At 32.9% G+C, this 15,203-nt stretch overlaps 1 protein-coding gene across 1 annotated transcript in view; it reads right to left on the bottom strand.

Annotated features, from left to right (window-relative positions):
* LOC134710441 (serine/threonine-protein kinase Nek9-like) overlaps window positions 1-15,203 on the bottom strand; it is a 63,481-nt gene that overhangs the window by 24,277 nt on the left and 24,001 nt on the right. The window contains exon 16 of the mRNA XM_063570800.1: window positions 14,141-14,246. Coding sequence (XP_063426870.1) covers window positions 14,141-14,246 — 106 coding nt within the window. The remainder of the gene's footprint in view (window positions 1-14,140; window positions 14,247-15,203) is intronic.

Raw genomic sequence — 15,203 nt, 5'->3', positions numbered from 1 at the left:
GCAGCGGAAAGGTCCAGTAGCACCAATACTACTGATGACTGTTTATCTAAAGCTGCATTGATATCATGATGTACTCTTGCTAATGCAGTTTCAGTTGAATGGCGTGGTCTGTATGCTGACTGAAGTGGATCACACAATGAGTTCGAGTCCAAATGAACATCTAGTCTCTTGTCAACTACCTTTTCTAGAGTTTTCGAAATAAAGGGTAAATTGGACACTGGTCTGTAATTTTTGTAAATTTCGGAATCAAGTCCAGGTTTTTTCAGAAGAGGTCTCACAAGAGCCTGCTTAAAGTCTGACGGCACGATGTTCTCATCAAATGATGCATTGACGATTTCTGAAATAAGTGGCACGACAACATCAGAACACTGTTTCAAGAGGTTCGACGGAATAGGATCCAACTCGCAGGACTTATTCGGGGCTTTTTGAATGATAGTTCGTATCTCATCATTGGTTGTGTGTTTGAATGACAACAAAGGTGTACCAGTGAATTCAACATCAGCCTGTAGAAATGCAATGTTATCACCGTTCACTACGTTTTTGTCTCTTAGATACTGAATCTGAATATTACTCCTGTTCTCTCTTGGTTTTTTTTGCTTAATCGATATTTTACCATGATGTTTTACAGTTGTGTAACTCTTCATTAAAACATGTCTTTTCTCAAATATTGTTTATGACTGTCCTTTTGGTATTTTCTAGTGTATGTTTAAAGAAAACCAAATAAAAGCAAGATAAAAATGAAAATAAGGAGATGTGGTTTGAATGACTATGAAACAACTATCCACCAAAGTTCAATGAAGTGGATGTAAGCAATTACAGACAACCATACTGCAAAAAAACAATGAGAAAAAATCCATACAGCATAGTTGGTTATAAAAGGCAAACTATAAAACAATTCAATTGTCAAATCTAAACAGGCTAATTCAAAACAAAATAATTTATGAAAAACAAATATGACAAACATGAACTTAAGAAAACTAATAAAATACAGACTTGGGACAGGCATATAAAGATTATCTGCCACAACTTGAAAATATTTGTGATTAAGAGCTGAGGAGCCAATTTTCACCAAAAAATAATATGGACATCTAAATATGTAATTTGTACCTATCCATACTTTTTGTGTCTTTGCATTTACAAAAACTGTTGACAGACCAAAGGAATACTAAAAGGCTTCCACAACTTTGATGAAGGTTCAAATTATAAATTGTAGATAGTAATATTGTTTTATGCACATTAGATCTTGGTAACAAAAAGAAGAGTCAAAAGAAAGAATTAAGTGAACATTTTAAACAACTCAAAAGTCCACAAGCTAGTTACTGAAAACACCATGGCAAATTGTGAGAGCACAGTGGGATGACGTTTGCCTTCATTTTTGGAATTTTTTGAAATATAATATAACTCGGAATTGCATTTAGTAAGGCAAATTTTGAGTTATCTTTCTTTGTCCATGATTGTACATTTGTAGTGAAACCGATTTTTATCACACATTCATACACAATACCGTAAAGATCTAAAGAATGATCCCTTTACTGCTCATTTTGTTTAAACTATGAAAGGTAGTGATAAACATTGGAAGATTTAGATATATTAATTCAGTGCCAAAGTTTTTTTTTATTGCATTTCATGTATTCTTTACCAAAACAAGAGTGCACACGCTGAAATGTCTCGCCTTCTTTACTAATCATTGATATTATGTTGATTGTCCTAAGTATAAAGCTTTATTAAAAACTGTCACATCAACTTAACATTCACCAAGATAACTAAACAAAGACCAATGAACCATGAAAATGAAGTCAAGGTCAGATGAACCATGCCAGGCAGACATGCACAGCTTACAATGCTTCCATAAAACAATTATAGTTGACCTATTACTTATAGTTTAAGAAAAATAGACCAAACCACAAAAACTTAACACTAAGCAATGAACCATGAAAATGAGGTTGAGGTCAAATAAAACCTGCGCGACTGACATATAGATCATAGAATATTTCCATACACCAAATATAGTTGACCTATGACATAAAGTATTAGATAAAAAGACCAAAAACTCAAAAATTAACTTTGACCACTGAACCATGAAAATGAGGTCAAGGTCAGATGACATCTGCCCGCTAGACATGTACACCTTACAATCATTCCATACAACAAATATCGTAGTTCTATTGCATAAAGTATGAGAAAAACAGACCAAAACACAAAAACTTAACTATAACCACTGAACCATGAAAATGAGGTCAAAGTTGGATGACACCTGCCAGTTGGACATGTACACCTTACAGTCCTTCCATACCCTGAATATACTAGTCCTATTGCTTATAGTATCTGAGATATGGACTTGACCACCAAAACTTAACCTTGTTCACTGATCCATGAAATGAGGTAGAGGTCAAGTGAAAACTGTCTGCCAGGCATGAGGACCTTGCAAGGTACGCACATACCAACTATGATTATCCTATTACTTATAATAAGAGAGAATTCAACATTACAAAAAATCTGAACTTTTTTTTCAAGTGGTCACTAAACCATAAAAATGAGGTCAAGGACATTGGAAATGTGACTGACGGAAAGTTTGTAACATGAAGCATCTATATACAAAGTATGAAGCATCCAGGTCTTCCACCTTCTTAAATATAAAGCTTTTAGAAAGTGAGCTAACACCGCCGCCGCCGTCGTAGCAGCCAGATCACTGTCCCTATGTAGAGCTTTCTGCAACAAAAGTTGCAGGCTCGACAAAAAACCAACCAAGAGACAATAATAAGTTAAAAAAACATCACACTAAAAACTTGGAGTGATCTAGTGTTCTCCTTTATGTATGACCTTGAAATCAAATTTTTTTAACAGAACAAATTTTAATCTATACAAAGTTGTGTTGACCTTGACCTTTAAAGTTGATACCTCAATATATATACGTATCTTTCTTTCATTATATGTGACAACATATTTTGAGTAAGGTTGAAATATTTGAAGGAATCCACTTTTACTGCACATATTCTGATCTATGTTAGTGATTTTAACATAGACTTTTGAAGAGAGGACCTTTTAAATCAAGACCCTCTTGCAAACCCAAAAATAATGGAAATGGAAATATGGCTTTAAAAAAATTGAAGTCTTAAACGGGACCTCTATGAAACCATCGAAAGCTCATAAACTAAAAGATTACACAAAATTCATTGAAAAACTCTCAAGACAAGAGGGTCGAAAGACACTAGAGACATTCAAAGTCATAGATCGAAATAAACTGACAATGCCATAGCTAAAAAAGAACCAGACAAATAAAAGAACTCAAGACACAACATAGAAAACTAATGACTAAGAACACACACTCCACCAAAAAAATGGGGGTGATCACAGGTTCTCCAGAAGGGTTAGCAGATCCTGTTCAACATGTGGCACCCGTCATGTTGCTCATGTTTTTACTAACCCGGAGAATATTCTTATTTGGTAAGTCATATTCATAAAAAGGGAACGGGATTGTAGTTAAAACATAAGGAAAATATCTTATATCATCTGTGAAATGGACATTTCATAATTGTCAACCAGCTAGTGATGGCGTCCGTAAAATTTACAAAGGACTGATTTCAACTTCACCATTTGGAACTCTTGGTTTAATAGCTTCCTTGTAAGCAGCATCTCTCTATGAAGGAAATTATGATAGGAAATAAAAGCCCAGGAATATCATATCAATTTGGAGATATATAACCCATAATTATGCAGGCATTCTCAAAAGATCCAGGCAATATATCTAGAAGTAAAATAAAAATCTCATTCTCATTAGAAAATATATATTATATCTACTATGTAAATAAAATAAAAATATAAGGAGATTTGGTTTGATTGACAAAAAGACAACCAATTTTTCTGTTACAGTAAAATGTTAATTTCTAAATCAGTTGGGTCTTTTTATGGTCTTTTAACTATAATTGATTATTTAAATGTTCACAGATCCATTTTTTGGGGCTTTAATGATTATCAATATATAGTATTTAGTGATGCATACACAATCATTCTTTAGAGATGTTTAGATATGATGTTTTAAAACTTGTATATGCATTTAAATGAATAATCCTGTCACCTGAGACAGATATTCAGAAATTAAACATTAAATTGGTCATGATTAAAATGTTTACCTCATTCTTTACTCATTTTAGACCATAAAAGGAGAGAGTGGGCATAATTAAGTCAATGAAACTGCAAATTAACAACACAAAATCACCCAAATATCAAGAAGTCGGCTTACAGTCTTCAATCATAGACAGGTTTCGATATGCTAAGGCGTGCCTTTTTGTTTAAATTTTTGAAAGTATGATATGAGATGTATCATGTATTGACTAAAACTTTTTTAAATACCCCTAAAGACTACAAGAAAAGATCAAACCAAGCACTCATTTTTAAACAATGCATTTAGACATATTCCACAGATTTGGTACACTATTTTATGTGAAGGTGATCTTGGTTGACACCTCCATGCAAATTGAACCTATTTTTGACAATTTGTATTTACAATTAATGAAATACTTTTGTAAATGGAAAAATGTGTGCCAAATTAATTACTGACTGTCTAAAAGAATTGAGTTTTCCACTGGTTCTCTGTAGTGTTCTTGTTGCTAAATCTTTAGTTTTCTATGTTTTGTGTTTTGTTGTAGTTTGTACTTTATTCATGATCTACATTAGTTAGCCTTTCATTTGATCATATAATATACAGTTAAAGGTATAAAGTTTGGAATATAAAAATAAGCAGAGAGAACACACAAGGAAAATAATTTTTTTTAAACAGATTTATTACCCATTTTCTGTCATTGATAAACAAGTATAATATCTATAAACTTTATAAAATAGTGTCTTGGCTTAATTTAAATGAAACTTGTTTTCTAGTTATACATTAATCAATAATCCCAGGTAAGTGTACCAGTTATTGGACATTTTACTTCCCTGTGGAAATTCCTTTTCCAGATAACCACCAACCACAACATTTCTGGTAAGAATACTTTTAGAGATCAGGGGTATATGTTTATGATACAGCAATCCAACAGCAAAAATATAGTTTTAAATTAAAACTTATTAACAGAAAGCGGGCTTAAAATTTTATATGTCAGACAATTGTTTTGTCATCATAAGACTCATAATCAGTAGCTAGATATTTTAAAATATGGAAAGGCCAATTCAAACACTTAGATGAATAGCATGTCAAACAAAATATTCTAAAAAATTGTACCAATTAAATTAAGCTCTGACTATCATCAAGACAAAGATATGATAACACAAAATAAGTTCTATCTCCTGTAAAATAAAACTTTCAAAATAATTAAAAAGTCTTAATTATGGAAAAAATAAAGAACTGATCTTTAAATAAAAATCCATAGAAGCAGGTGTACTGTGAACTTCGATGTGTTTATATATTAAGTTTCAAGGAATTGGTGGAAAACTGTAAAAGAGGGACGAAAGATACAAGAGGGAGAGTCAAACTCATAGATAGAAAATAAACTGACAACGCCATTGCTAAAAATAAAAAGACAAACAGACAAGTAATAGTACAGAAGACACAACATAGAAAACTAAAGACTATGCAACACAAACCCCACCCAAAGCTGGGGGTGATCTCAGGTGCTCCGGAAAGGTAAGCAGATCCTGCTCCACATTTGACACCTGTTGTGTTGCTTATATTATTACAAATCCAGTAAATAGTCTAAGTCGGTAGGTCACATTTGTGAAAAGGGAAGGGTATTGTAATTGTGACATAAGGAACATATTCGATATCATCTGTGAAACGGTTATTCCATAACGGTCAACCAACTTGTGGTCTGTAAAATCTACAAAGGAATGATTTCAACTTCACCATTTGGAATTCTTGGTTTAATAGCTTGTGAGTAGCAATCCTAATCAAGGAAATCATGATAGGAAATACAAGCCCAGGAATATCATATCAATTGGGATATACATATACTCCGTATGCAGGCGCTGCTGGAATGTTGCTACATAGAAATGGAAAGTTAACAATTGGGAAGCTGACATTATCTCTTTTGTCATAACGTTTTGTTTTCAACTGACCCTCAATGTCATTTTCTACATGCAAGTCAAGATATGGGGCAGACTTAGCTGTATTTGTAGGTTGCTTTATCTCTAGTTGGATGGGAAAGATTCTTCAATATAGACACAAAATTTTGTATTATTTAGTGAGAGAACATCATCTATAAAGTGGAACTAAAAGTTAAAGGATACTGTTAACTTATAATCTTTCTTCCTAAGAAGTTCCTGTATGAAGTCAGCCTATTATTAATAAAGAAACAATTTGGCAAGAAGAGGGGGACAATAGGTTCCCATTGGAATGTCGACAGTCTGTTGAAAAACATGTCCTCCAAACGTAACAAATATGTTGTCAATCAAGAAATCAAGTATCTTGATAATGTCAGTTTCAGAGGATTTTTTTGTTTGAATCAGAGTGATTCTTTACAAAGAAGCTGATGATTTTACAAAATATGTACATGTTGTATGTTTGGTAACATTTGCTTAAAATTTCTAAGTTCCAAATTCTTGAAAAATATTTTTCAAACAAATCAGTAATAACAGCACAACTTTTTTTTTTTAAATATATGTGAAATCTTTATTTTATAATAGGCTAATTTTGGATCTTCCAAACTGGCCAAAAACTACAATTTTCTTTCTAAAATAAAACGTAGGTATAACATTGCCACATTAATATATACTAATTATAAATATGACAAAAATTATATATGTCAGAGTGCCTACATGTACAAGACTGGACTGACATTTGCATAGATTTGTATCCCCCTACTGTACTTGAGAGAAGGACAATGGTTAACAACTGAAAATCCATTACATTGATATCATATTATCCAAAAAAATCTTATATTAATGTAATGGATTTCAGCTGTTTTAGAAGTTAATCCTATGAAACTAATTACTTTTTTAAAATATAAAGTATCCAGGATCCATGCATGAACTTTCTCAGATTATCATTCAAACTTTGTCAAATTTCAAAAGCATAAATAAATCTCACAATATCAATAAAATTATGAATATTCATGCTATCAGTGCTATCAGAGTTTTCTCTCCGTCAAGTTGATTAAATGTAACTGTGACGCTTGCATTGATTTTTTTAAAATTATTTTTGCGAAACATTGTTATCTGTTTTTTTCTACTCTACATTTCAGAAAGAAAAGGATAATATGACCTCATTAGATAAGAAATTCTGCACTCTTTGTTATGATGATGATGGAACATCTACAGAAGGTATCACATGGTGCACAGAATGTGAGGTGTTCCTTTGTAAAGACTGTGAAAAACATCACAAAAAGTCAAGAACATCCAAAAACCACAAAACTATGCCTACAAAAGACTACCATAAATTACCTAAATTCATGCAAGAAATAAGTAATCAGTGCAGAGACCATAAGAAGAAGTTCGAACTTTACTGTTCATTCCATGCCTGTCCATGCTGTGTCAAGTGTGTCAGTGATACACACGAGAAATGTCAAGAAATGCAACAACTATCAGATATCCTTAAGCAGGTTAAATCGTCTGCTTCAGTTCAACTTTTTGAAAAAGATTTGAAGGACATGAAGGAAAACTTTGAAGAGATTATAAAATATTTGAAAAGTAGGATAGAAACCAGCACTGCTCAGAAACAGAAAGTTGCTGAACAAATTCGATCCATGAGAAAGTCAATAGATGATTTTTTTAACAAATTAGAACAAGAAATTCTTAAGGACCTAGAATCAAAGCAATCAAAGCTGAAATCTAAGATGCACACTTTACTACAACAATTGAAAACACAAGCCAATCAGATAACCCAAGTGCAGAGTGAGTTTTCCCAGATGACACGATATGCTACTGAGTTACAAACTTACATTGGTCTGAGAGAAATTGAGAAAACCACATCTCAAGCAGCACAATACATAGAAGATTTAAAAAGTGGAGGTAAATTAGATGAAAATAACTTAGAAGTAACTGTCTCATGTGAACTTCAATCAATTTTAAAAGATGTCAATTCCTTTGGAGATATAAATATCACTACCAGTCCATCTAGCCTTCAGGTTAAGACTGGAAGAAAAGATCAAGCACAGAACCTAGTTCAAGCAATTCCTGGAATTGAAGAAATTAAGCCAACCTTTTTAAGACAGCTGACAATTGCAGAAGACAGGAAGCCTATTGTTATACTTGCCTGTAAAATACTACCTACTGGTGAATATTTAATTCTTGATAGCCAGTCTATCATTAGTCACCTGCTTCTGTTCAGTAATGATGGCATGTTTGTGAGAGAAATAGTGGCAATAAATGGATGTGCAGTGGATAGTTGCTTAGTAAGAAATAATAAAGTGGCTGTCACAATAGGATTAGAAAAGCAAACAGCTCTGGTGGATGTAGAAAAGAATAAAATTATCAAAACAATTACACTTTCTCACAACTGTGATTCAGCAGCAAGTGATGGTGAAATGTTGGTTATCAGCAGTACGGAGAAAAGTACAATAGTGAATCTGAATAATGAGTCGCATACAATCTTAGAAGGAGTTGTGGCAGACTGTTTAGCATTATTCAAAGGAAATATCTATGGCGCTACCATTGACGACAAAATCTTTTGCGTTGATTGTACTGGTAAATTTCTCTGGACATTTAAGCACCATGACATTGACAATTCAGGAAGACTTACATTAGACAAATATGGCTTTGTTTATATAGCTTCTCTTGAAAACAACAGTATAGTGGTAGTGTCACCAGATGGCAAATCATGTAAGACAATACTATCAGAGGCTGATGGAATCAAAGATCCTTGGGCAATAGACATCAACAGGGAAACAGGGATGATGATAGTGTCAAGTATAATTAGTGATGATAGTGAACATGACACAGCTTATGTTTATAAAATCTGAATGATATGTTTTTCTTTTAATAATTGAGAGCAGACAACAGTTGAAGGCCACCAATGAGTCTTTAATGTAGGGAGAAACTGCTGCACCCAGAGGCATCTTTCAGTTGGCCCCTTAAAAATATGTATACTAGGTCAGTGATAATGGATGTCATACTGAACTCCGAATTATACACAAGAAACTAAAATTAAAAATCACAAGACTAACAAAGACCAAAGGCTCCTGACTTGGGACAGGCGCAAAAATGCAGTGTAATTAAACATGTTTATGAGATCTCAACCCTCCCCCTATACCTCTAACCAATGTAGAAAAATAAAGGCATAACAATACGCACATTTAAATTCAGTTCCAGAGAAGTTGGAGTCCTATGTCATAAGATGTAACAAAAGAAAAATAAACAAAATAACAATAATACATAAATAACAACAGACTACTAGCAGTTAACTGACATGCTAGCTCCAGACCTCAATTAAACTGATTGAAAAATGATGTCTTCGTCATATGAATATCAGGCACAATCCCTCCCGTTAGGGGTTTAGTATCATACTATCATAAAATATATGAGAAGAACATAACCTGTGTCCTGCCAACAACTGTTTTTTTAAATAAATGTGTTTAGTTCTGAAGCAAAGACCCTATAAGTGAGTCAACATAGAAGCCAACATATGCAATCTTAAATGATCTGACAATAGAATGGTAACTATATCCCTTCTTAATAAGTCTGTTTAAAGGTTTTGTAAGTTTATGAGGTGAATACTGACATTTTTGTGCTTTTTAAAGAATATTACGATAAAAGATTGGAGTTGAAATACCTGAACATATAATATGTCTGCATGTTGAATTATATTTACAAATTATTTCCTTATACTGATGATAAAATGAAGTAAATGTTTTGACTACTTTGTGATATCGAAAAACCTGGTGTAATTATTTTTCAGTAATACATATATATCTCTAGTACTTATTGTTGGTCGTGTATTTATTGTTGGTAACAGTATGAAGTCTTTCAATTTTTGCACCTCTGACCCCTACCCTAAGCCAGTTTTATAACAAATATAAATTTGCTTAGCACTTACACAAACTAAAATATTTTTTTTATATTCAATATTGCAAATGTTAATTGACTGACACAGAAATTATAATAAAATTATATGGAAATAAAAGAAAATCTAGTCAAATTGTTGAGTAAGGCATCATAAAGTATAATATGAAGATATATGGGGTTAGCGAGGAAAATGTTTTTGATTGTATTTTTTTCTTGAAAATCAGTTTTTGTGACGCAAGTGCTCTATAAGTAAAGCGAGCAGTATATTTTTTATTTAAATTGTGCAATTTAGAGATTATGTTCATGTAAAAACTCTGTGACTTTATAGAATATTGAACTATGAAAGTAAGATAAATGACATATGTTGAATACAATTAAAATATGTATCTGTCCAAAAAATGACTCTGAAAAATATTTTAAAACATTTTTTGATATAGTTGTTTCCATTGTATGGTATGATTGTTTATTGGCTGCTGGACATCTAGTTGGAACTATTCATCAATATTAAGGATCAACATAATGAGTGATATGAATATACCTTTAACAACATCATGAGTAAAATACTTATATTGCTATACATTTAGATGTTATACATTTACATCTAAATGTATTAAAATACATTTACATCTAAATGTATTAAAATATTCCCTTAAAATGCCTCTGACCACATTCACATGCATTATTCTGATTGATCAACAAAATACTCTTTCTTCCTAAAAGCTGCAATGTATTTAAAATTCTTAAGCTTGAATTGAAGTGGTTGGTTACACATCCCTTATGAAGTATAATGAGCATGCCACTTATAATACCACCACGTTGGAACTCTTAATTTTTAATAAAACATGTATTCATTATACCTACCAGTGAAAATTGACATTTATTAAATTAGAATACTAGTATAATTTGCGTTAACTAGTTCTCATCGCAAACATCTAGGTGATCTAGAAATATAAACATCCCTAGGATGTCTGATCACCTTACCTGTGTAATACACCCCACTACAGGTAAATATACAGGTATTCTCATCAGTTTTAATTTTTGCGAGCTAGCAAACAGATGTTCTCGTCGCTGCAAAGTTTTCAACAAAATTAGAAATTTAGTTTTTTACTATTGAAGACTTCTTTCAATAACAAAGTATTATTGCTATATCGTTTAAATTGAAAATTTACAGAGGCGGATTTAGGGGGGGGGGGGGGGGGCAGGGGGCCCGGGCCCCCTCCTTTTTGGGAAAAAAATTGGTTGTTATATAGGGAATCACTGAAGCGTGACTGGAGTGGGCCCCCTCTTAGGTCAGTCAGTGGGCCCCCACTTATGAAAATTCCTGGATCCGCCACTGATTTAAATATATATTTAAGTATGGAATCCGATCTCGAGGTGCACGGGAATTCGGAGGTTCAGGTAAACAAAGATACGCCAGCTTTTTTACCGGCAAGTGAGAAAGGTATGTCCAGAACCAAAACCACTGGTAAAGCTAAGAAAAAGCCGTCAAATTCATCTGCATTGCAACAGGAATATGACAAGAAAATCAAAGGTTTGCAAGACATTTTTGATAGTAAGTTTGACACTTTATTTAACATGATGCAGTTGTTGGCCAAAGTTAGAGGTGCAAATAACAACAAGAGTATAGTTCAGAATAGGGATACGCAAGGTATGCCCAGATCTGAAACTTATCCAGATGCAAGGGGTCAGAATAGAGATACACAAGGTTTGCTCAGATCTGACACCCTTTGACCCATTATTTCACTAGTTTCGAATCTAGTAGAGGATTTGGGTTCTCCTAGAATTTCTAGGAATATAGATTTCGACGCAAGGTCGGAAATTTCTATTCATGTTAACCCAATGGAAAGGGATATACTTGGTGATATTCGCTCTGACAATGAGTCAGATAATGAGAGCTAAATAAGATTTGAACAGTCAACAGGTAGTGTTGCTAGAAAAGGTGAAAGGTTTATGAAACATGTACAATTAAAATCTGTTTCAAATGATGTAAGCAAAGATGTTGAGTTAAGCTCAGACAATATTACTAGACATAATGTTTTGTCAGAATTGTTTAGTGAGGATATTGCCTCAAACAATGATAAAGGTAGTGTTTGGTTGATTATGGATCAGGCACAAGTCACTATTTTGGAAAACTCCTGGCGGTGTCAGCACCCAGAGAAACTTTTCGCTTATAGAGAGGAATACAGGAGTTGTTTTCCTGTGCATGATAGTGCTGTAGAGTTCTTGCAAGTTCCTAGTCTGGACGACTTGCTAGAGCCAATGATGAGAAAGAATCATGGGCCAAAGGCAGTAAAGTCGTTGGATACTGGCCATAGGCAATTATATACACAGCCTTTAAAACAGATTGAGAAACTTTCATATCAATAATATCATATCAATGTGATTTCAGGCATGTATATGCAACAGACAATGGGTACTCTGCTTGGGAAGCTTGTAAATTCTCCGTCTTTAGAACACGAGGAGAAAGAATCATGTTGTCAAATTGTGAAAGATTTGTTCGCAATGTCTACTAAGTCTTTGGACCAGTTGGGTAGGACTGGTGCATTCTTTCATTTAGTTAGACGTAAGGCTGCATCACATGAATCAGGTCTTGTAAATTTGTCTGATATAAAAGACAAAACTCAGTATTTGCCTCTATCAGGAGAAGGTGTTTTTGGGAATGGTCTTAAGTCATGCCTTGAAAAGCGCAAGGAACAAAAAGATCAATTGAATGATTTATTACCTGAACTAGGTCAGGGTAGGAAAAGAAGGGCAGATTTTGACAGAGATTGGCAAAATAAAACTCCCAAGTTCAATGTTGAGCATAATACTGTTAATGCCAATAAGACTAGAGGCTCAAACAACAATAGGTTCAATGTGCCTAAGACATCAAATAGTGGGAGACAGCCTCAAAGAGACAATCAAGGCTATAAGGGTCCTGCTAAAGAGTCAAATAAGGACAAGACCAACAAGACTGGTCAGAGTAGCTTGGGGTCTTTTTGGATCCCCAGAAAGAACAACAGTTGACTCAAAGGTAGGCTCATGTTTAATGATGTGTACAGAGATTTCAGTAGGTGGGCATCTGAAATATTTTCTTCAAAATTGGAAAATGATAACAACAGATCAGTGGGTACTTTCTATAATAGAGGAAGGTTACAAATTGGAATTTCTTCAAAGACCTGCATGGACAGGCATCAAGAAAACAATACTATCTCACAAAAACGCAGATATATTTTTGGCAGAAATAAATTCTTTATTAGAAAAAGATGCTATAGAAAAAGTATTTTTTCCGGGATCTCGCACAGGTTTTTACAGTACACTATTTCTGGTGCCAAAGAAAAACGGGAATGAGACCTGTGTCAAATTTAAAACCATTAAATGCACATTTCAAGATGGACACAATGAGCAAAGTCATAAATCTAGTGAAACCAAAAGATTGGGCAATTTCAATAGATCTGAGCGATGCATATTTCCATGTAACAATTTTTCAGAAACATCGTCTGTACATGAGGTTTTGCATAGCAAATCAATGTTATCAATGGAAAGCAATGTGCTTTGGCTCCTCGAATTTTTACAAAACTGGTGTCAGGTAAGTAGCTGCATATCTGAGAACCCAAAATATCAGAATGTCAGTATATTTAGACGATTGGTTGATAGTCAATCAAAACCAACATCAATTAGTTCAGGATCGTCAGAAATGTCTCAATCTGTTGGTTTCACTAGGCTTTATGATAAACATAGACACATCGAGCCTAGTTCCAAGTCAAGTGATAACTTACTTAGGAGGAGTTTTTTCTTTTAGACAAGGGCCTAGTTTATCCAACAATGAAAAGGATAGAAAAATTACAAATATTACTAGAAAAAATGCTTTCAGGTCAGAATTTGGCTCTAGATTTTTTGAAAATTTTGGGGATGATGGCATCATGCATCGAGTTGATTCCCAATGCTCGTCTATTTATGAGACCCATCCAACTTCATTTGTTAAGTTTTTGGAGACCAGTCAGAAAAAATATGTTGGCACATGTTCCATTGACAATAAGAAAAAAATAGGATTGCTAAGTCATGCTTATCTAAATTTCCTCAAAGATTGGACAAAAATACTGCACCAGTAAAAACTGAAAACAATTATCATTAAATTAAGTAAAAAGGTCTTTTTGGGGAAGATGGCTTATAAAAGTGGAAAAGTGTATTCAACTTTATCTACTACTGTTTAAAAAAAAAATCTACTTACTATCTATAGCTGCTGAATGTGTATTACTGGTTGCTATGGAGACTATATTATAGCGTACTAATGGTTTAACTGTGCTGAACGTGTATTTACATGGGATATCATAACTCTAGAAAATAAAATAATTACATGATATGATAACGTTGAAATATTAACATACACAGGATATCATAACTCTGGAATATACAATATAAACAGGATATCATAACTCTGGAATATACAATATAAACAGGATATCATAACTCTGGAATATACAATATAGACTGGATATCATAACTCTGTAATATACAATATAGACTGGATATCATAACTCTGTGATATACAAAATAAACAGGATATCATAACTCTGGTATATACAATATAAACAGGATATCATAACTCTGGAATATACAATATAAACAGGATATCATAACTCTGGTATATACAATATAAACAGGATATCATAACTCTGGAATATACAATATAAACAGGATATCATAACTCTGGAATATACAATATAGACTGGATATCATAACTCTGTAATATATAATATAAACAGGATATCATAACTCTGTGATATGCAAAATAAACAGGATATCATAACTCTGGTATATACAATATAAACAGGATATCATAACTCTGGAATATACAATATAAACAGGATATCATAACTCTGGTATATACAATATAAACAGGATATCATAACTCTGGTATATACAATATAAACAGGATATCATAACTCTGGAATATACAATATAAACAGGATATCATAACTCTGGAATATACAATATAAACAGGATATCATAACTCTGGAATATACAATATAAACAGGATATCATAACTCTGGAATATACAATATAGACTGGATATCATAACTCTGTAATATAAAATATACGCAGGATATCACAACTTTGGAATATATATATAAATTATATATCCATGCAGGATATCTTAACTTTTGATATCAATATACACATAATATAACATATAAAATATATAATATACAGGATTTCACAACTCTCAACAATAAAATATATAGAGGATATATATCACAAATCTGTAACATAAAAATACTTTAAATATTATG

Source organism: Mytilus trossulus, chromosome 3, assembly GCF_036588685.1.
Source record: "Mytilus trossulus isolate FHL-02 chromosome 3, PNRI_Mtr1.1.1.hap1, whole genome shotgun sequence".
Taxonomy (NCBI): domain Eukaryota; kingdom Metazoa; phylum Mollusca; class Bivalvia; order Mytilida; family Mytilidae; genus Mytilus; species Mytilus trossulus.
The sequence above is the reverse complement of the archived record's forward strand: the minus strand, read 5'-3'. Positions and strand labels throughout refer to the sequence as shown.